General features: G+C 34.8%; 1 protein-coding gene across 2 annotated transcripts in view; it reads right to left on the reverse strand.

Annotated features, from left to right (window-relative positions):
- Nucleotides 1–2023: 2023 nt before the first annotated feature.
- The window catches only part of GMPS (guanine monophosphate synthase), a 56764-nt gene continuing 32206 nt past the window's right edge, over nt 2024–26581 (reverse strand). For both annotated transcript variants that reach the window (XM_006908209.3, XM_025044221.1), the window contains exons 6-16: nt 19858–20051; nt 19433–19598; nt 16891–17042; nt 16217–16390; nt 14430–14535; nt 12426–12541; nt 9958–10083; nt 7663–7778; nt 6146–6276; nt 5281–5453; nt 2024–4200 (exon numbers count right to left, since the gene is read on the reverse strand). In XM_006908209.3, coding sequence (XP_006908271.1) covers nt 4099–4200; nt 5281–5453; nt 6146–6276; nt 7663–7778; nt 9958–10083; nt 12426–12541; nt 14430–14535; nt 16217–16390; nt 16891–17042; nt 19433–19598; nt 19858–20051 — 1556 coding nt within the window. In that variant the 3' untranslated portion in view covers nt 2024–4098. The remainder of the gene's footprint in view (nt 4201–5280; nt 5454–6145; nt 6277–7662; nt 7779–9957; nt 10084–12425; nt 12542–14429; nt 14536–16216; nt 16391–16890; nt 17043–19432; nt 19599–19857; nt 20052–26581) is intronic.

Genomic DNA, 26581 nt, shown 5'->3' on the forward strand with positions numbered 1-26581 from the left:
TTTGGAGTGTCTGAGCTACAACATAGTATGTGTACAATCAATTCCAGAGACTGGTCCCTAGCTCTGAACTAATTTAGCTATGACATCTATGGCCAGACAGTATCTATGACCTTCTCTCCTCATCGATAGGTTTGACCAAGATTTTAAACCATAACCAGACAGGCCAGGTATGCCTCTCACTGACAATTTATTTCAGCTGAGATTTAAAACTGTCAATGCATGGGCCCCAAGATTCAAATTTAATTGATCTGAATATGAAATCCAGCCACTATATTGACTTAACTCCTCAGGTAGTAGTAATAGGCATCCAGGGTTGAGAATCACTGACAAAAAGGTTAGGAGTTGGGTAGAACACCTAGGCCTCTTCAATATATGACTAAGGATGAAAGCTGGCATTTTGATGCTCTGAAGGATTCTGAAACTCTTCACTTGTCATTAAATGAAATGTTCAGGAATATAAGATCCAAAGATGCCATCATTACTATTGTCAAAGCCTGCCAGTGTTGAAAAAGATCCTGGGTTCCCTAAACCACCTCAGTAGGAACACAAAAGGAGCTCTTTCCAAGGGTGGAGACACCCAACTCTCATTCATTCCCTACTACAATCTTAATTTGGGCCAATGAAAGGAGGATCCGTTGAGGTAACAGCGAAGGTGTGTCCTCACTATGTTCCAGTGAGAATTCAGGAGCAGGGGGAAGAGACGAGTGGAGGGGAGCAGTGTGGAAGGAAGAAAGAAGGGTACAGCACTGGGACATGTCAGAGGAATTTCTGATAGTTCAGAAACTAATCACTAACTTATTGTCAGTAAAGAGAGGATTAAAACTTTGGAAGTACATTTATCCCTGATGGTCAATTACACACTGATAAATTCCTGTTAAGCCTTGCCTTGAAAGGCCTCAGAGAATTACTTCTTCAACGTAGAGAACTAAAAGCCTAGATTCTAGTTCCAGCTCTGCCAACAATTAGTTGTATTTAAATGATTATGGGAGCTTTTTCATTAGTCTCAAAGCCAAAGCATATTGTCAACTTTTCCAAAAACACACAGTAAAGAGATTGTCACTGGGTACATGTAGATGGATATTTTCCAAGTGACCTTGCTGATCTATACCACAGCTTCAGAAGAAGGGTAATATTTAATTTTACAATGTATTTTGATGTTTATATTTGGCGCTTATCAGATGTTAAAAGAATTTTCTAAAAGAACTCTTCCATTTCTTTATTCTGTTTCCTGAAAAAATTATAATTTTTGTAATTTATAAAATAAGAATTTAGGAATTTGATGTTGTAAATTGAACATGCCTCACCTTACAGCTAAAGAAAACAAACGACTTGACCAAATTCACATAGCTTTTTAATGACAGGAAAAAGTACTATCTACTCTTAATGCCTTCCTTCTCTAGAGGTTTGATTCAAATTATCTGGTAAAAGAGGCTATCAGGGGATAAGCCCAAACACAGCGAGGAACAAACTTACGATTCTTGTTTGGCTACATGCATGCCCCTATCTCAGGATGAAGGGACAACTGGAAGATGGGAAAACAATATAAAACTATCTCCCAGATATATCTAAAGACCTCCTCTCAGAAATTATGCCAGGCTATGTTACTTCTAACATGGCTGACAATCAGAGATGGAACCATTAAGGTGGGAACTGGTATTTGGTTCTTAAAAATAATTTTGAGCTTGCCAATCTTAGGAATAAAAGATGCTTTCCCTGCTCTGCTGTCCTTCTAAAGGTACAAAGAAACAAAATATATTTATAATTAGAGAGGTATCTCAGGTAGGCAGTGAATGATGGGGCTATAATTATGATCTACCAAGGATATTTAATTCTAAAACTCATTAGGTAACCATTACTAAACTGAGCTTCTTTCCTTAAGTGTAAAATGGATTGTAATCTTATCATTTCTCAACCTCTGAAATGAAGTACTGTGAAGGTATAGTATAGAGTTATACTGTATGGCACAAAGCAGAAAGTGCTTTGCAAAGGAAGAGAGGGTACTAAGGACTAAGGAATTTCTGAATTCCAGAAATTTTATTTTATTTTTTACTATATCATGACAAGGTATGTTTTAGAGAAAACATTTTTCCAGTATTAAGTAGGACCATATAAAAAAGAGTAGAATGAACAAATATCAGGAAAATGTGAGGCTAAAAAGATGTAACAATTGTTTTTAACTTCAAAATTTCTGAGAGCTTTGACTATAATGTATACCATGAATCTACAAGATGGAAGGACAAGTGAGCAGCATTTTCCAAGTTTATATGACCTCACCCTTTTTACATGGACCATCTTAGTGAGCAATGTTCTACAGAGGAAAAAAACACTATTACTACCTATTCTTTCTAGATTCCTATTATTTACTTGAATACAAAACCATGAGACACTTGCTAGAAAAGGAATTTTTTAACACATAAAGATAAATGTTTGTAAACCTTTTATAGGTTGTCTATTCCAGCTTTAAATAACATGATTCCAAATCTGTTAAGGCCAGATCGCTAACATATCCTCTTTCCAAAAGGCCACTATGAATACCTCATTATCAGGACAGAGAATAAATCCTTCGAGTTTTATAAAAGTCATTTGACTTCTTTGTCTCAAGTAAGGACATCTGTTACAACAGACAGAAGCTCTTCCCTTGATGGTCCAGCAACACAGTTTTCTTGTCCTCTGGGCCAGCCAGAATGAAAGGAAGACATCTGCCATGCATAATTTTATTGTTTATCTAACACTGAATCCTAAACAAAATTTTGTACCAAATACAAGATTTTGAAAATAAGAGGTAACAACCTGAAATAGAAATGGTGTAAGAAAAACATGAACACCTGAAACTAATATGTTTTATGTCAATTACACCTCAATAAAAAAATGAAAAAAGAAAGGTCATGTTCTTAAATAGTAACAGCAGCTAAAATATTGAGTGGGAAGTGGTTACAGAATTTAAGTCTAACACTGTCTATTTTTATAGTGCTTATACGAATGTTTTAAAGGATCTGGTAGAAACTGGGGCAATGGCAACAAGTCCTACAGCAGTTCTTGTCTTGCAGCTGGTAGAAGGATTATAAGGTTTGGCAATAGCTTGCATGGCACAAGATTGGTCACAGTCTTCTGCTCGAGCAGTGGGTAATAAACCTGTCTACAGATTACATCTAAGAGTTCATTTTATAACTCTTTACTAGATGATATAAACTGTGGGCATGCAGTTGTAAGCTGTGGTTATGCACAATGGTTTTTGTGGTCTTAGAGCTTCCCCTCTGAGCAGTCAAATGATATTAAAATGCTCAAACTTTATAATCTCTTCTAGGGAGAGAGCAGAAAAATCTTATACAAGGCTGTGGGAGCTGTCAGCATAAGGTGGGAAGGATAAAGCTCCTTACTTGTAAGAGTGACAATCAGCAATATGACATCTATGTGCAATGCGAGTTGAAAACATTTTAAACTGAAACCACTCATAGTTTCTCCCATGGTTGTGATTATCATAAAATTCCAAAGTATTTCAAGAAATTCCTGGTGCTTCCCATCTTAAGGTAGCTTACATTTCATAGCGCCAGTGTACTGTGAAAAGTAGCTGGAACAGCCCACCAGTACCCTTACCTGATACGTTCATCCATTCCCTAACCTCTGGAGGAATAAGGTTACTTACAGGGAAACTCGGTTTTTCCAAAAGGTATACATACTAAGTCACAGCGGTAAAAAAAAAAGGGGGGCTGGGGGGAAAGGGGTGGTTCTAACAGCTCTTACAAACTGGCAAGGGAACAGAAGCCCATTACTATCCCCAAACTCACCCACCTTCACACATCGTCATTGACAGAGACATCAAGAGCAACAGTGATTATATACATAAAGAACAAGTGAGGCAAAGGCAAAGCAGTGTCAAGCTGTCTGAGTGTAGGCAATGATGCTTTGATTATACCCGTACAAACTCTTCGGTCCCTTTTAGTTATCCCCAGCTCAGCCCTCAGGCCACAGAGCTTTGCTGTAGAGAACGCAGATGTGATGTAGCTGCTCCAGGACTCTTCACAGCACTGCACGTCAATACTGGGAATGGTTTCTAATCAATTTAAACTGCACACAGTACTTAAGAGAACAAGAAGTTTATTACTCCCACTCAGTGGTTCCTGGGGGCTTTGATGTTAAGTCATACATAATTCGAGAAATACCAGGAATCTTCTTAATCTCAGTGACCATCTTTAACACCACCTGTTACAAAACAAAGATTATAAATAAAAGAGCCAGGATCCACTGCATGTCCAATAGACCAAGAGGGCTTATATTTGCAATTTGAAATTTAAATGTGATCTACTGTCCTCTATGTATATGGGATGGTCTCTAATTAATTATATGTAGGGAACCTATTTCTCTCCATAGATTTAAGTGACAAACTAACTCGGTCATACTCAAAGTGCAGTCCACAAACAGGTGCCAGCCTACAAGTTATGTTTGTTACGGATCCATTGCAAGTGTTTAGTAAACATTTATAGCAATTTGGCACTGCTATGGCATCCAAACACAAGATTTCATGTGTTTAAGCCAATGTTTCACAAACTATCCGTGGCTAAAACATAATTCTGAGTCTACCAAGGTGGCACATAATGCACTATAATAAGCAACCACTGACAAGTGTACAGGAGAAGAAGCTTGGTTACTTGATTGCACAGAGATTTGGCAAGTTTGAGCCAAAAAGAAAACAGACTCTAAGCCACATTTCCCAGCCCAACTATGCACTATAACCAGAACCTTGTGCTAGAGCACTGGTCCAACACATAAATATTCACTGTGATTTTCATTTGCTATTAGGCAAATAGCTCCTTTAGAACATGTTGGTGGAGAGATAATAAGAGAGGAAGATGGTGATCAAAAATGGAATTGCTAGTGTCAGAGCATTAAGCAATTCATGGAATTCTGGCCATAATGCCATCAATTCTCATCCTTATTTCTAATAAACTCTTCTTCATTCTTAGAGTTTCCTTCTTTACTTGGAGAATATTATTTATAAAATAGAGGTTGGTTGGCAAAATCAGGTAAAATTATAGATTAGAGTTGGTTACTCTCCATAGAGTAATCAGACATCTAGAGGGAAGCAATAAATTTAAGGCCTTTTTCTACTACACTATATTAAATAATCAATTATGTGGAGAGTTAAAAAAAAAAAGAGCCTATCTTATGAACAGAAAACCAACCCCAGGAATATCAACATTGTCATAGCCTATTCCAATCATCGTATTATAAAATGTTTGAGGTACTGAAAATGTAAATTAGAAAAAAATATGTAAAAGTTACCTCTACTGGGATTTCATTGCCAGGTGTTGCAGGTATACCAGTCATGAAATCACTAGTAATAAAGGTTCGAATAACCACGGATCGCTGGCATGAAGGCTGCTTCTGAAGTGGGTCTCGATCAAAATGTAATGGTGTCAAAATCACCGGCATCTGGCTGATCTTCCCAGCATATCCTAGAGAAAAGAAGTTAACATGTAGAACCAATCATCACCCATGGAAAAGCACTCTCAGTTCACTAAAATCTTGGTCATTCATGGTATTATATTCTATACTGCAAACATTGGATTAGCAAATACTGAACCACTGCCCCTAGAAGAAATCGTTAGGTTCTTGCGATATTTATTAATATTTATTGTAGATTCATTAACACCGAACTCATGGCCAACAACACTATAATTCATGCATGACCAAAGCTTATCTAAGTCACATATTTTCTCTGTAAGGCACATCACAGCCTTCCTGCACTTAATAATGTGGACAGCACTATGCTGGGGGTGGGAGGAACATTTTAAACAGTGAAATCACCAAAAAAAAAAAAAGGCACAAAAATACAAAAAAGATGGCACTAAACACACTACAGAAAGGATGCTTGTTTACAGTAAGAGCTGAAACAAGAAGCAGAGTACTGTCCTGTTCGACCTTAGCTGGGGGCATGCAAGTTGGGCAACTCAAATTTCCTGCCACTCTGCACGTGTCCGCAAATGACCAAAGGGTGAATTACATTTCATATAGAAGACAATACACAGAACTAACCATGGAAATGAAAGTATCTAAAAATAAAAAGTTACATCCTACTGGAAATCATAATGCCAAGCTTCCAAATTCTAGTTAGAGCATGCAGTGATAAACAGCATAAGCAACTTACCAGACTCCCTGAGAATGTTCTGGGCCTCAAAGTCAGCTTGACGTAAAGTACTGAGCACTCCTGTTGTCAAGAAAGTGGGAGTAACATCTGTAGGAGGCTCTTTAACTGGTGGGCCAAATATATAGACAACTCTAGAAGGGGGAAGGTGAAAAATATAGAGAAATTACATTTTAGTATGAAAAGCAAGGCACATAGAGTTAACATTCTTTCCATTTACTTAGGCCCCCCTCCTACTCACTTCAAATCCTCAAATGGGTAGGTTAGGATATAAAATTACAGATGAGTCTATGTTCTGTGTATCTTCCTCAAAGTGTATTCTCTGGAATACTAGTATCTCAGAATGTGCAAAGATGTGTGTAATTACCACAATCCTCTTTTCATATAATATACTGGGTTGAAGAGTGTCCCCCAAAATTCTTACTCATCTGGAATCTCTGGGTGAAAATAGGGTCTTTGCAGATTTTATTTAATCAAGTTAAAATAAAGTCATAACTGATCAGTATTTAAGTATTAACATTATTCAGAAGATGAATTACCACTATTTTAACCAAAACAATTATCTCAATTACAAATTTACCATTATTTAATAATAATTCATTTTTTTTCAATGTATTAAACAGTGCCTCTGTATCTGGGGGCCTCAGGTTCGAGTAAGCCTTTTAACGAGCACATTCCCATCAGTAAAAACATGGCTTCCCTGTGACTCCCTGTCCTAAAAGCCACACCACCTGGCAGTTAGAAAACTATACCCACCCTGCTGGTGAATACCAACTGGTAGGTTTCTAATTTCTGTGGTAAACTTAAATAAACTGAAACATCAAGTAATTCTTTTTTGTTAACTACCTAATATCCACAAAAAAAAAACTAGAAAAGAGTGACTATGAAATAAGAATATTAATGAGCAATCTGGTATTAAATGAGTTGAGATTTTTGAACTATATATGGGATAATGCAAATGGTTATTACACATAGATTATAAATCAGCTGTTGATATATCCAACCTAAGAAATTAATATGCAAATTAAAGGAAAAGTGAATCTGAAAAACTAAATTCAAAATAAATTATACATATAGCTATTTTAATGACATCTGGCATACCTACTTCTTTTCTTTGATTTCTCTTGGGAGTATTATCAAATTAACCAAGTCCCTATTGGTAATTCTATAATATTTAGGTATTTTTTCAATTCTTTTGGAATAAAACATGTTACGATCAAACCAATAGCTAGTATAAGCTGCTAATTTGGAAGACATTTTAAAATTGCATTTAGTATTTTATACTAAAATAAAAACTCTCCCTATTTTTCCTTTAAACAAACAAAAATTTAATATGCAAATTATTGCATTGTGCCAAAGAAATAAAACACAAGATATTATTAAATATCTGCTCAAAAAACTGTGATCCAAGTGCACACCTGTATCTACACTTGAACCTTTTGGTCCTTCAATAGTGGAAAGATCTTAAAAAACACATCCTTCCACTACACCTCACCCCCTGTGCCCACTGCAGAACGTACCTGTTAATGTTGTGACACATGCGAGGTATAAGCCTAGCCAGGAAAATAAGAGATTCCCAGTCAGGCTCATCTTTACTGGAGATTCCACAGACGTAACTATAGGAACGACAGTCCCCCTGAAAATAAAAATATAACCAATAATTGTTAATGGTTTTATAGAAATCAAAGATGGATTGGAAAACGTTTCATGCATGGTGATATCATTAATAGTATTTTTTTGTTTTTTGAACAAAAATTTGTTTAAATAAAAGTATGTATCGGTACTTCTCTAATTATATAAATAAATCCTATTTAAATCTCATATAAATTCTACCTAAATCAGTTCAGACATAAAGAGTCATGGAGGGAGGGAGCAATTGGGGGAATGGTTTGATGAACATTATAAATGTCTAACCAATGTACTGTATACTTGAAACTAGTTTAAATAAATTTATTTTTTAAAAAAGAAAGTGTCATGGTAATTTCAAAAATTTATTCAACAGATGCCAGAGACCCACTGAGATTTCATTCCAAATACCTGCCCAACTGAGGACAGCTAGCGTGCTTAATTTGGCAGACAAGATCTGCACATGATTAGGTGAATAAAGAATTCTTAAGTTGGAGCTAATTTCAAAAACATTCACTTATTAATTTTTTTAAAAATAAGTTTAAAATTTTAATTTAAAAACAAGTAAATAAATCTAGTAATATTATTGATTCCCTTTTCCTTTGTCCGGTTTAATCCAAGTAATTTGCTTTTTTAAAAAAAAAATCAAATTAAACTAAAAAGCAATTTAAAGAGATTCATTAGGTAACTGTCCAATACCTGGTATACTGAAAAAACAAGAATTCAGACTATACGAATGCTAATTTGATAAAATCTATCAGAATTTATAATTTTAATCCAGGAAATGATCTTACAGAGCACATGAGTAACTGCTTAAAGAAATAAAACATTATTTGCTGAAATGCCTATAATAGTGAAATAATGAAAACGGTTTAAATGTCTACAGGTAGGGGAATAATTAAAGTATGATATAAGCGTATATGGAAAATAAGGCAGCAGTTAAGAATAATATATTGGTGTGAGAAGATATTAAGTTCATAATGTTCAGTTAAAAAGAAAGGTGACAATGTACATTTAATTCCCTTTTATTTTCTTTTTAAAATAAATGTATCTGGAAGAATACAAACAACACAACTGGTGAGCAAGAATAGAAAAATTATTTTTAAATGCACTGCATTTTTTTCTTACAAGTATGGTTTGTTTTGGTATTTAGAAAATAAACTTTATTGCTTTACTAACCATGAATTGCAATTTCTATCTGGGCTTCCACGCCCTCCAAAGGCCTCAGAGACTAAAGTTAAGTATCTAATAACTAAAATTACTTTCATTTTGATGGCAAGAGTAGTGGAAACTGAGTAAGATTCGCTTTTAAAAAAGAAGTCACTTATCCAACAAATTTAGGAAAAAAGAGTATACTCGTTAAGTTTTAGATGAATAATCTCTAAATAAAACAGTTCATTTTTTTCCATACATAATTCTACTCTAAGAGGCCATTATAAACACATTAACCCAATAACTGGCACTCATACCATTTTGAGTTAAATTTTAACACCTTTTCTAGTTTTCATTTAACTACAAACTAAATAACAAGAAACCTTCCTCTTCCCTACCCTCCCAAGCTTTCTCCCCCAGAAACTCATGTGAGAATCACATAAAGGAGAAATTGATAAAATCTAATTATGAACAGCATTTTAAAAGTGAAAACTATATTATCTTCACATGCTTTTACAATCGGAAAGATGCAACAATAAATACAAAAAGTGTTAGCCGTACACTAACACAGCTAAAACAGAGAGGACATGTTGAAGAAACAGCACTAGTTTAAGGAATTCACAAGCTGAGAAAAAGACCTAAGTGGTGTAACATGTTCATCTGGGGGCCTTCTGCAGTTAGAGACTCATAAAGCCACAGTATATTTCATACCAAGAAGTATAAATGTGGATATGACCACTTGGTACCAACCTATTCTTCAAGGCAGAAGCAAGCAAGCCAACCTACAGCAAACTATTCTTTGAAGTTTTACTTTTAGAGATGACAGATGTTCCAAAACTACAAAATCTCTGACTGAATATACGGTTTCTATAATATTATTCACTCCATAAACAAATAAAACACTGCCTTTTCACTTTTCTAAACTTGGTATATATACTTTCATATTTCATTTTCCCAAGTCATTTCTATTTCAATTTTAGTACAAAGAACAAACTACAGAAAGTTACGTTACAGCTCAATGATTTCACACAACTCACCTGCACACCTACAGTTTTAATTGGCAGCAAGAAGGCATTGAGTGAATGCAGACTTGTAATTTGCATCAGCTTCTCCTGATCCTCTTCTGTCGTGCAGGCTTTGACTCTTTGTAACAGCGTATGTGGCTGAGAAAACCAAAGAGAGATCGATTACTTACCGTTTCAAGAAATAAGATACTCATTCTTTTGGTATGTATCCACACTTACTGGTTTATAGCAATAAATCCTATCTGGTATTTCTCTTTGACTTGAGTGTGCTACACAGCATACCAGGATTTCACTCCTGAGAGGTAAGGCTATGAGATGTTAAATATCAGGATAAGAAATACAGATTATATGTTCATACATCTAGGCTTTAATCCTCCGTAACCAGCAAGGGACATATCTCACATGAGTCAAACTTTCTCCTTTATCTCTAATAAAACTTGTTGCCATAAAGTCAATTTTGTCTGAAATTAATCTACCTACTTCCTTTTTTAGTTTATTTGTCTGGTATATGTTTTTTCATTCTTTTACTTTCACTCCTTCTATACCTAGGTAAAGAAACTATAGTTAGTTTTACTTTGAAATCTAGTTTAACAATTTATGTCTTAACTAGAGATGATAGTCTTTTTAATTAATTGTGAGTTAATGACATGGTTGGATTTCATGCTACCATTTTATTCAGTAATTTCTATTTCAGTAATTTCTATTCTTATGTTTCTTTCTCCTTTCTTACCTTCTCCTGAACTAATGATTTCTCCCAACTCATTAATTTCCCCTTTACTGGTTTTGAGGTTAAACCTTCTGTTTCTCTTCTTTTAGCAGTTCCCCCTGTGCTAACATGGATATTTAACAAGAGACTCAATCTCTCTGAGCTCTGGCAAACAATACGAGCATCTTTAAATGCCTAACTCCAATCAATCCCCTTGTGCTTTACATGCTATTGTAGCTATATATTATTATATATTTAAAATAAACACCAAAAACTATAGCTCACTATTTTATGTAGTTCATGTCTGCTTCAATTTTACCCATTTACCATTCTTTCTCCTGTCTCAGAGCTTTCTCCAAGAATCCTTTTGCTTCTCCTAAAATCAGTTCTTTAAAACAGTGGTTCTCAAGCCCAGCTGCACACTCAAATTACTTGCTATGTTCAGGTTCCAACCCAGATTAAATTTAAAAATTCTAGGGAGAAGGAACTCAAAGCATAGTATACTTCAAACCCCACCCCCCACGCCCAGATGATTCTAATACACAACAAGGGTTGAGAACCACTGCATTAGTTCTTTAAATAATAGATCGATAACAGTAAATTTTGCTTATCTAAAAATGTCTTTATTTTGCCTCGGTTCTTAGAAGATAGTTATCTGTTCACTCTTGTTCACAATTATTTTCTCTTGGCACTTTGAAGTCTTTCCTTTGTAGCATAATCTTTTCTCTGCAGCTGCTTTGTCATTGGCAATCTGCAATTTTGCTAGGTGTCAAATTCTTTTCCTTTATCCTTATGGAGATGTGTTATGTTTCCTGAATCTGAGATACGGTGTCTTTAACCAATGTGGAGGAATTCAAATACTTGTGTCTATTATCTCCTTCTGGACACATGTTAATAAGTTGACTTTTTCATTCTATCTCTATTTTCTCTTTGCTGCTTTGATCAGTTTTCTGGATAATTTAACATCTGTCTTCAAGTTCATTAATTCTTTCTTTAGCTGTTTTTAATTTTCATTTCTAGAAGTCAATTTTTTTCAAAGCTGCCCAATCATTTTGATAGTCTCTTATCGTACACCTTACTCTTATTATCAATTGCTTCTATTAATATTATATACTTTATATTGTCTATCTGCTAATTCCAGAATCTGAAGTGTTTGAGAGTTTTGTTCTGCTAGTTTCCACTAGCTCTCATTCATGGTGCCTTACTTCTATATTTTGAAATTTTTACTGTAAGCTCATATTTATTGGAACGGTATCTATGGGAATTCTCTGAGGCCTGGCAAAAGATACTCCAAAGAGGATTTACATTGCTTCTTGCCTGACATCTAGAAGCACTACCGAGGTCCACTTTAAATCTCAGATTTCTTAGCTTGAGGTTTTCCAGGCCACACAGATTATTTAGATTTGATGAAATCTACAAAAGGACTGAAACACTTTTCCATTCATTTTCAAATTGGAGCTAAAATAATTTTCCTTACTGTCTTGCAAAACATATAAAGTATTTTAAAACACCCTTTCATATCTAGCATTTTTAAGGATTCAGGGTATCCAAACTGCTGTATGGCTCAAAAGAGAAGTCTGCATTTAAGTGTCTCTATAGTCTATTTTCTTCATAGTCATTGCAAAGTCTAAATTACTCTGAATTTTCAAATAATGAAACCCTAATAAATTCACTGTAAATACTGAAGTACAACAGACATCCATTTATTCCTTGTCCTGATTAGCTGTATCTGTTGAAAGCTCCTATAATATACAAGTACAATGTAAATTATTACCTTTTTAACACTTGCAGAAAAATCAGCTACTATTTTCAAAATATTGTTGGTTTCAGGAAAGTCCTTACAAATATAAGGTTCTTCAGCACATATTACTCTGATTGCCAAGCCAGGACCTAAAGAGAACAGTAACAATGGTATTTAGTATAAATTTTATATTTAATATAAAAATGTTGCTATCCTCAAATATAAACTCCTTCTAAAAATTAAAATCCATGTGCCACTTTAAGTTTTTTTCCAGTTTTATTGAGATAATTGACACATCACCATTGCAAGTTTTATAAACTGTTTAATTTCAAAAGTAGCTATTAGTTTCATCCATCTCATTTTTACAGTGTTTCAATTCCTTTTATCAATGATTTCTATCTTGTTTTTGATAGCCCATGTATTAAGCATCACAAAATTTTCTAGTAAATACTTTTAATTCACAATATATGTGCCAATATATTTAAAATTTTTAATAAGGGAATTTTCAAACATACACAAAAGTAAAGAGGACAGTATAATAAACCATCTTATCATTGATAGCCCAGATTCAACTACCAATTTAATTTTAGGAAGAAGAGTATACTGTTTAAAAAAAAAAATATCAAACATACAATGCAAGAGTGTTCAATTTCAAAAAATGTGAACTGGTATTTCTATTTCACCAAATACTTGAAAAACTAAGCACACAAGATGTGCATGAATCTAAGAAAATGAATTGTTGCTTTACTATAAAAACAAAAAAGTATCCCTTGAGATGCCTGTTTAAAGATAAAAACTTAGTTATGTCCATCAATTCCTGCTTCGTTTCTTACCTTTAGAATAAATAGCTTATTTAAGATGAGTAGTATGCCTAGTTTCATTTTTTAAGCAACAAAATCCCTTTTCCAATGAAATCTTACATAACAGAAAATCAACATAAAATAGACTCTAAAACAGTTAAGTGAATCTAGCTGAAATGTAAACTGAGAACATAGGACCACTTGGCCTCCTTCCATTACATTCATTCACAATCCTTTGCCAACACATCGATTAAGAATTGAGCATCTTAAATTATTAGATGTGAAGTTTATTGACACAAATACTGGTAATCACCACATGGGTGATACTCTGTAACACTGTTTTTGGTGGTAATATGGTAGTTAAGAGTATAAGCTCTGAAGTGAGCTTTTTGAGGTTTGAGTCCTGGCTCCAAACCTAATCTGCATAACTTTTGGCAATGTAGCTTCTGTCCCTGAATTTCCTCATCTGTAAAACCAAATAATAGTAGTTTCTATTGTGAGGATCAAATAAGACAATATGTGTAAAATATTTAGCAGAATGCTTAGCACATACAAATTCCTCAAGAAATGTGAACTATTACTGTTTTTTAAATTAATTAGACCATTCTCTCAATTTATCAACTAATGATGAGAGCTAGAAACAGGTGCAAGACTTGCCCAAACTCAAGAACTCATAATAAAAACAGGTTAAAACTCTCAGTCCTAACTTTAAACGAGTATCACCTCTAATTATTTTTCTACTTGACAGCAAATGACTACTTAAACTATTTTTATTTGTTCATAAATTATTTACATAAACCTATGTGCAAAGATGTGGTTCATCCGTTCAGACAAGTCAGCCATGAGAAAGGATTTCAGAGAATCAAGTTTTAACTCTGTCTTCCATGGAAGACATCATAGTTATCATAGAAAAAACATACAAATCCCAGCTCGACATTAAGAACTGTGTGGCAATGTTATTAAAATATCTCTATGTGTTGGTTTTCTTATCTGATGGCAACATTATATGCCAGACTCAGAGGAATGGTGTCATATTTAAATATAGATACAACAAGAAATGAGTAATAAAATGAAGTATATACAGTAGGTACTAAAAAGAATTTGCTCATTCCCTACCCATCCTTTCCTTTCAAGTTACATATTCTCTGAAATAAAGTATTTCAAAGTTATCTGAACTGACTTTTCTTCAACATGAAGGTCTAATGACAAATCAAACAGAATACAATTCTAATTTTACCTGGAAATGGATGTCTGGAAACTAACTCTTCCGGAAGTCCAAGTTCTCTGCCTAAAATTCTTACTTCATCTTTATGAAAATCTTTCAGAGGTTCTATCACTTTTCCCTGCAGGGGGAAAAAGCCAGTTAATATAAACGAGTAACCAAATGACATGGAAAACAAAGTAACCAATTATTGGCTTTTCACGTTGATTTCTTCTTTAGATTTAAAAATCATTTTTCAAAACTTCAACTTTTAAAGTATTTCCTCCCAGGTCCTTTTAAAGAATCAGATGACTATTTTAATGATCTTATTTCTCTTTGAAACATATTTTAAATATAAACCTTTTAAGTGTAAATAAATCTGATCAAAGCTGGAGGCTGGGCTTGTGGTTGCCCTTGGTCATGGGGTCATTGTGGGCACCAAGAATGCAGCATTCATGATGAACTTAATTCATATTGTACGTGACCACATGTACTTGTCCCTATGGGATTTATCCTTGGATGTTACCTAGACAGAAAGAATGATGAAAAGCTAACTGCTGTCCGAAACAAGAGTTTGTTATTTAAAAGGGAACTGAGACCCCATGAAGAAGTCACCAGGAAGTAAAAGCTGTGGTTGAATTACAGAATGTTCACATTTTTAAAATTATGAGAGAAATCGAAACACATTATTTAATTTGAAAAAACAAAAAATCTGATCAAACCTACTCACCATCTCTGATACAGTTCTCATTAGAATACAAGGCAATTTAAAAATATTCTAGTGTTTCAAAGTTAAAACTCTCCAAATGATACCATCAAGAATGTGAAAAGACAACCCACAGAAGGCAAACCATGTATCTTATAATGGATTTATAATCAGAATATATAAAGAACAACTTATAATTCAATAAAAGATAAATAAACCAATTGAAAAACAAGCAAAAGATCTGAATTGATATTTCTCCAAAGATGTACAAATGGCCAATGAGGACATGAAAAGATGTTCAACATCATTAGCTATCAGGAAAATGCAAATCAAAACCATAATAAGATACCACTACATATCCATTAAGATGCCCCAAATAAAGAGAGACAGATAATTCACACCTATTATGATAGCTACTATCAAAACAACAGAAAATAACAAGTATTGGCAAGGTGTGGAGAAAGTGGACCCCTTGTGCATTGTTGGCGAGAAGGTACTGTGGTGTAGTCATCATGGAAACATTAAAGAAGCCCCTCGAAAAATTAAAAATAAAACTACCATATGACCCAGCAATCCTACTTCTTGGTACATATCCAAAAGAAATGAAAGCAGAGTCTCCAAGAGATATTTGGAAACCCATGTTCATAGCAGCACAGTTCACAATAGCCAAAAGGGGAAGCAACTGACAGGTCCATGACAGATAAATGGATAAACAAAATGTGTACATATATACAAAAGAACATCATACAGCTTTAAACAGGAAAGAAATCTTGTCATATGCTACAACATGGATGAACCTTAAAGACCTATGCTGAGCGATATAAGACAGTCACAAAAAGACTATAAATATTGTATGATTTCACTTATATGAGGTATCTGGAGTAGTCAAATTCATAGAAACAGAAAGCAGAATGGTGGCCATCAGGGGATAGAGAGAGGGAAAAAAGGTAGCTGCTGTTCAGTGGGTATAGAGAGTTACAGTTTTGCAAGATGTAAAGTTATAGAAATCTGTTTCACAATGATGCAAATACACTTAACACTACTGAGCTGTACACACTTAAAAACAGTTAAAGGAGGGAAGGAAAGAGTTTTATGGGAAAGTTCACAAAGTTTTTACCTCTTCTCTCAACTTTCTGATAAGCTCTGTGTCGTTGTGATGCGTTTTGATGAGTTCAGCTTTGCTACTTGCAGTAAGGGATGCACTTTCGATTAGATCAGGGCGTAAAGTACCTTGGGCAAGGAAAACTTCCTCGGGTTTCAGGTTCATTTCTCCAATTACTTCATTGGCAATCTATAACCAACAAGAGTAAAACAGCCTTTTAAATGATGAATCGTTAAAAAAGACAGCAAAATTTCATATCGACTTTCAGCTAAATTCCTCAAAGTCCTTATGTGATACTGACAATATGAAATCTACCAACTCTCAAAATAAATTCCCTTAAGAACATATGTTCTTGAAAGAACATGCTTTAACATCATTCAACAAAAATATGCACACATTCCCTTCAAGCCTAAAAACTAGTCATTGAAATATCCAAAAAACTAAAGTCGAATATAAACTGAAAATAACTATTCTTAGTTAAAATAATAAATAGCCTGACAAAAGTACACATTTTTTAAAAATATAAAACAGTTCCTACTGGTGAGCATAATAACAATATAGGGTAAAACTCTTAGCCTAAAAAAAAAAGGATCAAAATTAACAAATTTGAGTTATTTGATATAATAAGGAAAAACAAATATGAAAATTCACACCAAAAATACTACGCATTGAGGATATTAAAGAAGTACCTTAACAAAAGTATCCCCAATGATTTTTCTTTTCTCCTCAGGACTTGTAGTCATATTTAATGTTTTGCTAATTCTTTTTCGTGGGGTTCTGTCTTCATCTGATATTGGCAGAGTTGTCGTTCCATTATAGAAAGAATGAGCAGCATTTATCACTAGGGAAGAGAGGAGACATATGTTTTAAACTAAGAGAAGATTTTTTTAAACTCATAATAACAAGTTAAATACACAAAAAAAACCTAGATGGATCCTTTGATGTCCCATTAATTTGTCTAACTATCCCAGAACTACCAATAAACAAACCTAGATTAATAAAGTCCAAACACAGACACTCATTTAAGTGTTCCTTCGTGAATTCTGTGACATTTAATGATCCAGGCTCATGATATCATAAATTATGCTGGCTGCGTTCCCTCTATTCAGTGTTCCAACAGAGCAATAAGCAAAAGCCACAGCAAGCATGGCCCCAAGAGAACCCAAAGCAGTCGTTCTTACACAGGGACCAAAGCTCTTAGAACTGCACATTGCGGTCTCTTTAAAAACTGACATATGTGAACATATATTTAGTGGTCCTCGACTGTCCACATTTAAGAACAAGGTACTCAAAAACTGACTAACATCTCTATTTGGTAATAGGCTGAACAACTGGTGGGCTTCACTGTAAGATGACAAAGCAGCTGCATATTTCACTGGGGGACCACCAATGAATCTATAGGTCTGTCTCTTAAGCAGTTCAGTTACTACAGAGAAATGCCTCCAGTCTCCCACCTATCAGCATGCTGGTAAGTTGAACAAAGGAAGTGTCTGGGGGAAGGGAGTCACCATTCAGATTTTTACTTAATACTACTGTTTTAAAAGTAAAATCTTACTTCCATCCTCAACTGTGCCTGGTATTGATATACCCAAGCCTAACCCTTTTCTTGTTTAGCCTCTCCAGAGGATAAATCCAGTTTCCTGATGGGCAAGGATAGCAAGCAGTCTGTTCCTGTGTTGAGGAAAAGGATCTGCTTCCCAGATTTTCAACCAATCCACATTAAACATTTTAGGCTCATCCAGAGAACCACACCCCACAAGGAAGCCAACGCTTCCAACTCCTGAGTCTCCCCAGAAGTCTTGCTTTTTGTTGGCTTTCTCTCCTCACTCCTACCCCAAGATTTTAGAGTCCTCCCTTTTACTCTCAGTTACCAGGGACAGATGCAGGTTTTCTTGGGGCTGAAACTTTTATAATATGAAGGCCCTTTTGTAGAAAAATAATAACAAATTAGGTATTAAAAAAATCTCCAGTTAAAACTAGGATGGCTAACACAAACTTAACTATACAAAGAAATGATTACAAATCACATACACACTGGTGTACCTCATTATACTGTACTTCATAGATGTTGCATTTTTTGAAAATTTGAAGCCAAGATCCTACACCAGCAAAGAGATTACGACTCGCTTTACTGCAGTGGTCTGAGACCGAACCCACAATCTCTTTGAGGTATGCTTGTACCACTAAAACCTAACCTAAATGTATACGTACCTCAACTTTTCTTTTCTTAGCCTAATCCCAAAATGCCCACAGCCAGTCAAACACCACCCAACAGAGAGCCAGTTAGAGTGGAAAAAACAAGTGAACTTAATTAACTATAAATTATCAAAATATCTTACTTGCAAACTTCATAAAAATATATGACCATGTCAAGACACTACTAGGATCCCTCCCAGGATTTTAGAAAAGGCGTGGCTAGTGAGGGGTGGTGAAAACTTAAACTTCATTAGTTTATCAGAGATAATTCGCATTATCCGTATGCTTTCCACCTTCCAACATTTTGCTGAAACTATTAGACTGCTATCACCTCCTCTATTCTTTGTCCTTGTGGCATTACACTTGTTTTATGCCTGTACTATTACTTTAGTGACGTTTCAAAAGGAGAAAAAAATAGGCTCATCTGCACTTCATGTTTCACTACAAGTCTTCATTTTACATTCAACCTTTTGGCATCGATTTCAATTAATTCAATAATATATATGGTTTGCATCATTAAACTACTGACTTGATTTCACTATACATACTGATTATATCTAGTTATTAAAAAGTGTAAGAGTTCCGCAAATGTAAATGTAGTTAAGCATTAGTGGTCCTAAAAAAAAAAAAGTGCTATAGACTCTTTCTTCTCTGTATAGACCTGTTTGTAAAATAATCTCTACATCCGTACCTGTTACAGGAAGGCTTGGATATTCTCATGCATAAGTAATATTACAGGTAGGTAAAGGTAACTTAAAAAGAGAATGAATAGAAGAGAACAGAACGGTAGCTGGAAAATAATAAGTTATTGATCCATATATATAACATTAAAAGTAATCAATAGTTTTAAAATTTATACTGGGACCCCTCCTGAACTAGAAGTAATTATAATATAAAAATAAAAAATATTTTCAACCGTGAACTTATTGGGAAAACTGTACTTGGTTAAGGAAATGTGCTCACTTAAACCATAAGGCTAGATTTGACTAAATAAGTCCTGACATGCAAATTAACTTTTCTGGGATTCATCAATACCTTTGACCTGAATTCCAAGCTTTTTGAGGGCCTCTTCTACAGACTGGCTTTCTCGTTTTCTCATAAAGCCATTATCAATGTGCACAGCAATGACCTGATCTTGGTTTAAAGCACGATTCAGCAAAGCTGTACAAACCGTTGAGTCCACCCCACCACTGAGTAAAACCTAAAGGATGAAATGAAAAGAAAAATCAAATTGAGTACAATAAGCAAAAAGAAAATAAAAACTATCAGCTTAAACTGTTAACCTAAAAACACTGTATCAAAGAAATGTATGGTAACTAAAAAAAAAGCACTCTGTAACAGTACAACTCACAAAGCATATGATCACCCATTCAGCATTGAAGGGCTATGAGGAGGAAGCCAGCTCTGAGTTCTAATATTATTGACATAAATTTGTAGACTTTCAGATGTAAATTGCTTACCAAAACTTTTGATGTGCCTACTCTCTCTTTGATTTCTCGAATGCACTCAAGTTCTCTGTTCTGCACCGTAAAGGTTCCGCTGCACCCAGCTATATCATAGAGGAAGTTCTTCAGTATTACTTTCCCATTTTCTGTAAGGCCAACTTCAGGGTGGAACTGTGCTCCATATAATTTTTTAGATTCATTTGCTATACCTTTATAAAGAAAATAATCACAAATTAAACTTTCATGTTGAAAAGACTCAATTAGTACCTACAATAATTCCTCACAATTTTTTCCTCTATAAATGTGAACACTGATACAAATTAGTTGGATTTTTAGCAACAACAAAAATAAAAATAAAAACTACTGCCGTGATCTTTCTCTATGAAGGTCTTCCCTTATGTAGCAATTAATGAATTATACCACAGTGAAATAAGTTCTACAGAGTTTATTTCACAGTACCTTCACTTCTCCATCCAGATTACTTCATATGTCTTGTCTGTTTAATAAAATGATAACTCAATTTGGGTTCTTAGATAGACATGGCTTTCATATGCAATACGCAGCTACCAATTTTCTACATAACAACCTCATATATTAGACCAGTCAAAATATTCTAAGTATTTCTTTCTTGAATACTATTAACCACAAATATAACTTCACTGACTTGACTAAAAGTGTTTCTGACAATTACTGATTATCTATTAAGCAGCAGATGTTAAGCTAGATGTTTTACAAGTGCATGTATTACCCTTGTTTATGGTTCTGAGCTATCGAGAAATTTGCCTGGACTCACAGTCAAGTAGGTAAAACAGGCCTGGAAGGCTTCTAAACTCAAACTTGTTCTATTATACCAGGGAATCTCACATTTACTTTACTTGGCTTCTAGGACATACCCTCTCTTGGTTCACTTATTTCACTGTCTGCTCCTTCTGAATCTTCGTTGGTTCCTCCTCATCTTATCCATCTCTACACACAGAAAATGAAAGCTGTCCAGTACTTAGCCCTTAAATGTCTTCTCTATACGTTGAGAGATCTCAAACTCTCATAACCTTAAATACTACCCTTGTTGGTACGCTCCCAAATTTGTGCCTTCAGCCCAGTTTTCTCCTCTTCAGTCCAGACTCATATATACAACTATCTATTCATACCTTTATTAAGGCATCTTGAATTTGGTATGCAAACGCAAATTTCTGCATTCTTTCTCATCAGGTAAATAGAAACTCCATGTTTCTGGTTGCTCAGGCTGAAAAACTTGAGAGTCAAGACTCAGTTCTACTCTCTCTTCCCCACTTCACTTGCAATACACAACAGCAAATCCTTTCTCTCTCCCTTCAAAATACATCAGAATCCAATCTAACTTCCGGTTTCCAGTCTGGCATATAAAAAGCTAGAAGACATCCCTCTGTCCTAACAAGAAGTAAAAAGCTGACTATTGCCCTTGGAGAGACTGACAGGTAAATACAGAGAATCACGACTTACTAGAGCGGAAACCTCCACAGGAACCATTGCCAAAGTGGAGAAACCTGAACTGTAAACGATGAATTACTGAAGTCTCGATATGGACAAATTTGAGAGATAAAAACTCCAAAAGGACCGAGTCATTGGGGGACCCCCACATTTTGTGAATTTTATGTCCAGGAGCTCGATCAAGTTCTCACAGTGAATATTAGAGAAAAATCCCTTCATGTTTCCAGCAGGGAGACGAGAAAAGGAACCAATGCGAAATACATAGATCATAGTGTTCTTCTTAAATAGACCTTCTTCCAAGGTTTACTCATAGGAGAAACTATGTAATCAGCCTAACCTGCTAGGGTTTTAAAGGAGCCTAAGTGACCGGGGAGAAAGGATATACCCAACTCCAGCCCATTCTAGTCATCCTGTCCCATCGAACAAGGGGAAAAAAATGAGGACTTCTTTAGTCCTCAGTCCAGGTGAATAGGCTCCCTAAGAGACTGAGACCTACTCATAAGATTATAGAATACTACCCCTCACCCCCAGCATGTTATCATCACATATTAAGGCCTATTTTCAGCAATTCCTTTTACCTAGTATATCATGTCTGGCTACTAAGAAAAAAATTACAAGACATACTACAAGGCGAAACAGAATTTGAAGAGATAGAGCAAGCAATAGAACTAGACTCAGATATCACAGGGATGTTGAAATTATCAGATTTAGAATTTTAAAAAGCTATGATTAAGAAGCTAACAACTCTAATGGATAAAGTATAGAATGCAAGAACAAATGGGAAATGTAAACAGCAATAGAAATTCTAACAAGGGACCAAAAAGAAATGTTAAGATCAAAACACTGTAATAGAATGAAGAATGCCCTTGATGGGCTTATTAGCAGAATGGACACGGATGAGAAAATAATCTCTGAGCTACAGAATATCTCAATAGAAATGGCCAAAAAATGGCCAAAAGGAGAGGGGAAAAAAAAAAAAAAAAACAGAACAGAATACCCAAGAACTGTGGGATAAGTAAAAAAGATGTAAGATACACATAATGGGAATTCCAGAAGAAAGAGATGAAAGAACAGAAATAATATTTAAAACAACAATAAACAACAACTTCTCCAAATTAATGTCAGACACCATGCCACAGCCCCAGGAAGCTCAGAAAATACTGAGCAGGACAAATACCAAAACGTTTGTACCAAAACCACCCCACAGCTAGCCTTATCATTTTCAAACTACAGAAAAGCAAAGATGAAGGAAAAATCTTGAAAGAAGCCAGAGGAAAATAACACCTTATATATAGAGCAAAGATAAGAATTATATCCAACTTCTCCTCACAAACCATGGAAGCAGAAGAGAGTGGAGTGAAATGTTGATAGAAATACATTCTTCTCAAGTGCACATGAAAACATTCTCCAGGATAACCATATGTAAGCCACAAAACAAGTCATATTAACTTTAAGAAGACTAATATATTAAGCATCTTTTCCAACCACAACAATAAACTAGAAATCAATTACGAGAAAACTAGAAAATTCACAGATACATGTAGATTAAACAACATGCTCCTGAAAAACCAATGAGTCAAAGAAATCAAAAGAGAAATTTTTAAAATCTTGAGAAAAATAAAAATGAAAAACCACCACTAAAACTATGAGATGCAGCAAAAGCAATGAACACTAAGAGGGAAGTTTATAGCAATTAACACTTACATTGAGAAAAATTAAAGCTCTCAAAGAAATAACCTAACTTTATACCTCAAGGAACTAGAAAAAGAACAAATGAAGCCTAAAGTTACTAGGAGAATGGAAATTACAAAGATCAGAAAAAAAACGAATAGAAGAGAGCCTAAAAATATAATAGAAAAGGTCAATTAAACTAAGAGCTAGTATTTTGAAAAGACCAAGAAAAAAGAATAAAGTAAAATTTAAAATGAAAAAGGAGACATAACAACAGATATCAAAGAAATACAAAGGATCCTAAGAGACTACTATAAACAATTATACCAACAAATTAGATAACCTAGAATAGATAAATTTCTAGAAACATATAACCTACCAGTACTTACCAGTACTGAATGAATCAAGAATAGAAATTTTGAAAAGACCAATTATTAGTAAGGAGATTGAACTGGTAATCAAAACCTCCCATTAAACCTACCCCCGCCCCACCACGCCCCCGCAAAAAACCATATGGCTTCATTGGTGAATTCTACCAAACATTTAAAGAAGACTATCAACTCTTATCCAACTCTTCCAAAAAAACAGAAGATAAGGGAACACTTACAAACTCACTCCATAAGGTCACTACCCTGATACCAAAGCCAGACAAGGATACTGCAAGAAAAGAAAATCATAGGCCAATATCCCTGATAAACACAGATACAAAAATACTCAACGAAATATTAATAATCTGAATTCAACAATACATTAAAAGGATCATATACCATCATCAGGTGTGATTTATTTCAGGGATGCAAGGATGGGTCAATATATGCAAATCAATCAATGGGATACACCACATTAATAAAATAAAGGATAAAAATCATACGATCTTCTCAATAGATGCAGAAAAAGCATCCGACAAAATCCACCACTCGAAATCACAGTTAACAACATGATCAATGGTGAAAAGCTCAAAGCTTTTCTAAGATCATAAAGAAGACAAGGATGCCTACTCTGGCCACTTTTATTCAACAGTACTGGAAGTCCTAGCCACAGCAATCAGGCAAGAAAAAGAAAAGTCTTCCAAAACTGAAAAGACAAATAGTATGGAGGTTCCACAAAAAAATTAAAAATAGAACTACGCTATACTCCAGCAATCCCACCTCTGGGTATATATCCAAAAGAAATGAAATCATTATCTCAAAGAGATCTGTATGTTCACTGCAGCATTAATCACAATAGCAAAGACATGGAAACAAACTTAAGTGTCTACTGATAGATGAATGGATAAAGAAAATGTGACACACACACTGGATTATTCAGCCTTTAATAAAAGAAAATCCTGTCATTTGCAGCAATACAGATGAACTTGGAGGACATTATGCTAAGTGAAATAAACCAAAGACAAATAAATACTGCATAGTATTGCTTCTATGTGGAATCTTAAAAAAATAAAATAAAAATAAAAAATAAAAAGCCAAACTCAGAAACAGAAAGCAGAAAGTGACTGCCAGGGGCTGGAGGCTGAGGGCTAAAAAAGGGTTGGTAAAAGGGTACAAACTTTCAGTTCTAAGACGAATAAAGTCTAAGGAGCTAATGTATAACATGGTAACTAGAGTTAACAACACTTTACTGGCTAACTGAAATTTGCTAAGAGAGAAGAAGTTAAATGTGCAATATTGTGATTTATAGGAAATAATTTGGTTTTCGTCCATAGTACCTGGCTCACAGCTCCCAACACCCTTGGAATTTCCTAAGTGATGAGAGCTTAAAGGTGTCTCTTATGTTAAACTGACTTCTGAAATGCACCTAAGGATGTGAGCCAACCATGTTATTGGGTTGAAACTTGAAACTTTCAGCCCCAGCCCCTTGACCTCCAGGGAAGGGTGAGGAGGATGGAGGTTGAATTAATCCCCAGTGGACAATGATTTAACCAATCATGCCTATGTAATGAAGCCTCCATGAAAATCAAAAAGCATGGGGTTCAGAAAGCTTCCAAGTTGGTGAACATGTGGAGATCTAGGGCACAGTGTCTGGAGAGGGCATGAAAGCTCTGTGTACTTTCCCTATACCTTGCATTACACATCTCTTCCATCTGGCTCTTCCTAGGTTATAACCTTTTATAATAAATTGGTGATCTAGTCAGTAAAATGCTTCTTTGAGTTCTGTGAGTTGTTCTAGAAAATTATCGAACCAAAGTTGTGGGAAACTAATTTATAGCCAGTTGGTCAGAAGTACAAGTAACAACCTGGAATTACAAATGGCATCTGAAGTTCAAGGAGGGGGGGTCACTGGAACCTCCAATCCTCAGCCAATCCATCAACCTAGGCTTGTAAATGGTAATAATCTTGTGGGACTGAGCCCTCAATCTATAGAACCTATGCTATGTTTAGATAAATAGTGTTAGAATTTAGTTGAATTCTCAGACACCTCGCTAGTGTACAAGAATTGCTTGCTTGTGTAGGAAACAAGCCCCCTCCCCCCACACATATACTCCCACGTACACTGGAAATTGTTCTGAAAACACCAAAAAATAGCAAAAACAGTGCTTGGAGGGAAACTTATAACTTAATGTATATATTAGAACAGAAGATTTAAAATCAATCATCTAGGCTTCCACTTCAGGAAATGAGAAAAAGTGGGGCAAATTAAATCCAAAGTAAGCAAAAGAAATAATAAAAATTAAAGCAGAAATCAATGAAGTCAAAAACAGGTAATCAGTGGAGGAAAGAAAATCAACAAAACCAAAACCCCATTCTTTGGAAAGATCAATAAAATTAATAAGCCTCTGGTCAGGCTAAATGAAAAAAAAAAAAAAGGACACAAATTACTAATTTTAGAAATGAAAGAAGGAATATCATTACAGATTCCATGGACATTAAAGTTATAATAAAGGAATACTGTGAACAGCTCTGTCCACAAATTTTATAACCTAGATAATACGGACCAATGCTTTGAAAGACACAATTTACCAAAACTCTGACAAGAAGAAATAGATACTCTGAATAGGCCTAGATTTATAAAAGAAATTACACAATCCTATCAATATTTTTTCAGAAAAAGTATCTGAAAAAATCCAACACCTATTCATGATAAAAATTCACTAAACTAAGACCAGAGGGGAACTTCTTCAACTTGTTTAAAAACTATCTTCTAAAAACCTTCAGCTAACATCATACTTAACAGTGAGAAACTTAAAACGTCCCTACTAAGGTCAGGAACAGGGCAAGGATGTTCCTTATCACCACTGCTTTTCGACATCGTACTAAAAGTCCTAGCTAATGCAAAAAGACAAGGAAATAAACAGCATACAAATTGGGAAAGACAAATAAAACTGTATTTGTTCACAGGGGACGTGATTATCTATACAAAAAAACCTGAAAGAAATCAATAAAAAAAACTCCTAGAATAAGTGATTAGGTAGGGTAATGGAATACAGGTTAACACCAAAAGTTTATTGCATTCCTATCTACCATCAACGAACAAGTGGAAATTGATATTTAAAACACAATTAACATTAGCACCCCGAAAAAAAAAATGAAATACTTAGGTATAAATCTAACAAAATATGTACAAGATCTCTATGAGAATCCAATGACTCCTGACCCCTTCCATC

This window comes from Pteropus alecto, unplaced genomic scaffold (assembly GCF_000325575.1).
Source record: "Pteropus alecto unplaced genomic scaffold, ASM32557v1 scaffold81, whole genome shotgun sequence".
Taxonomy (NCBI): Eukaryota; Metazoa; Chordata; class Mammalia; order Chiroptera; family Pteropodidae; genus Pteropus; species Pteropus alecto.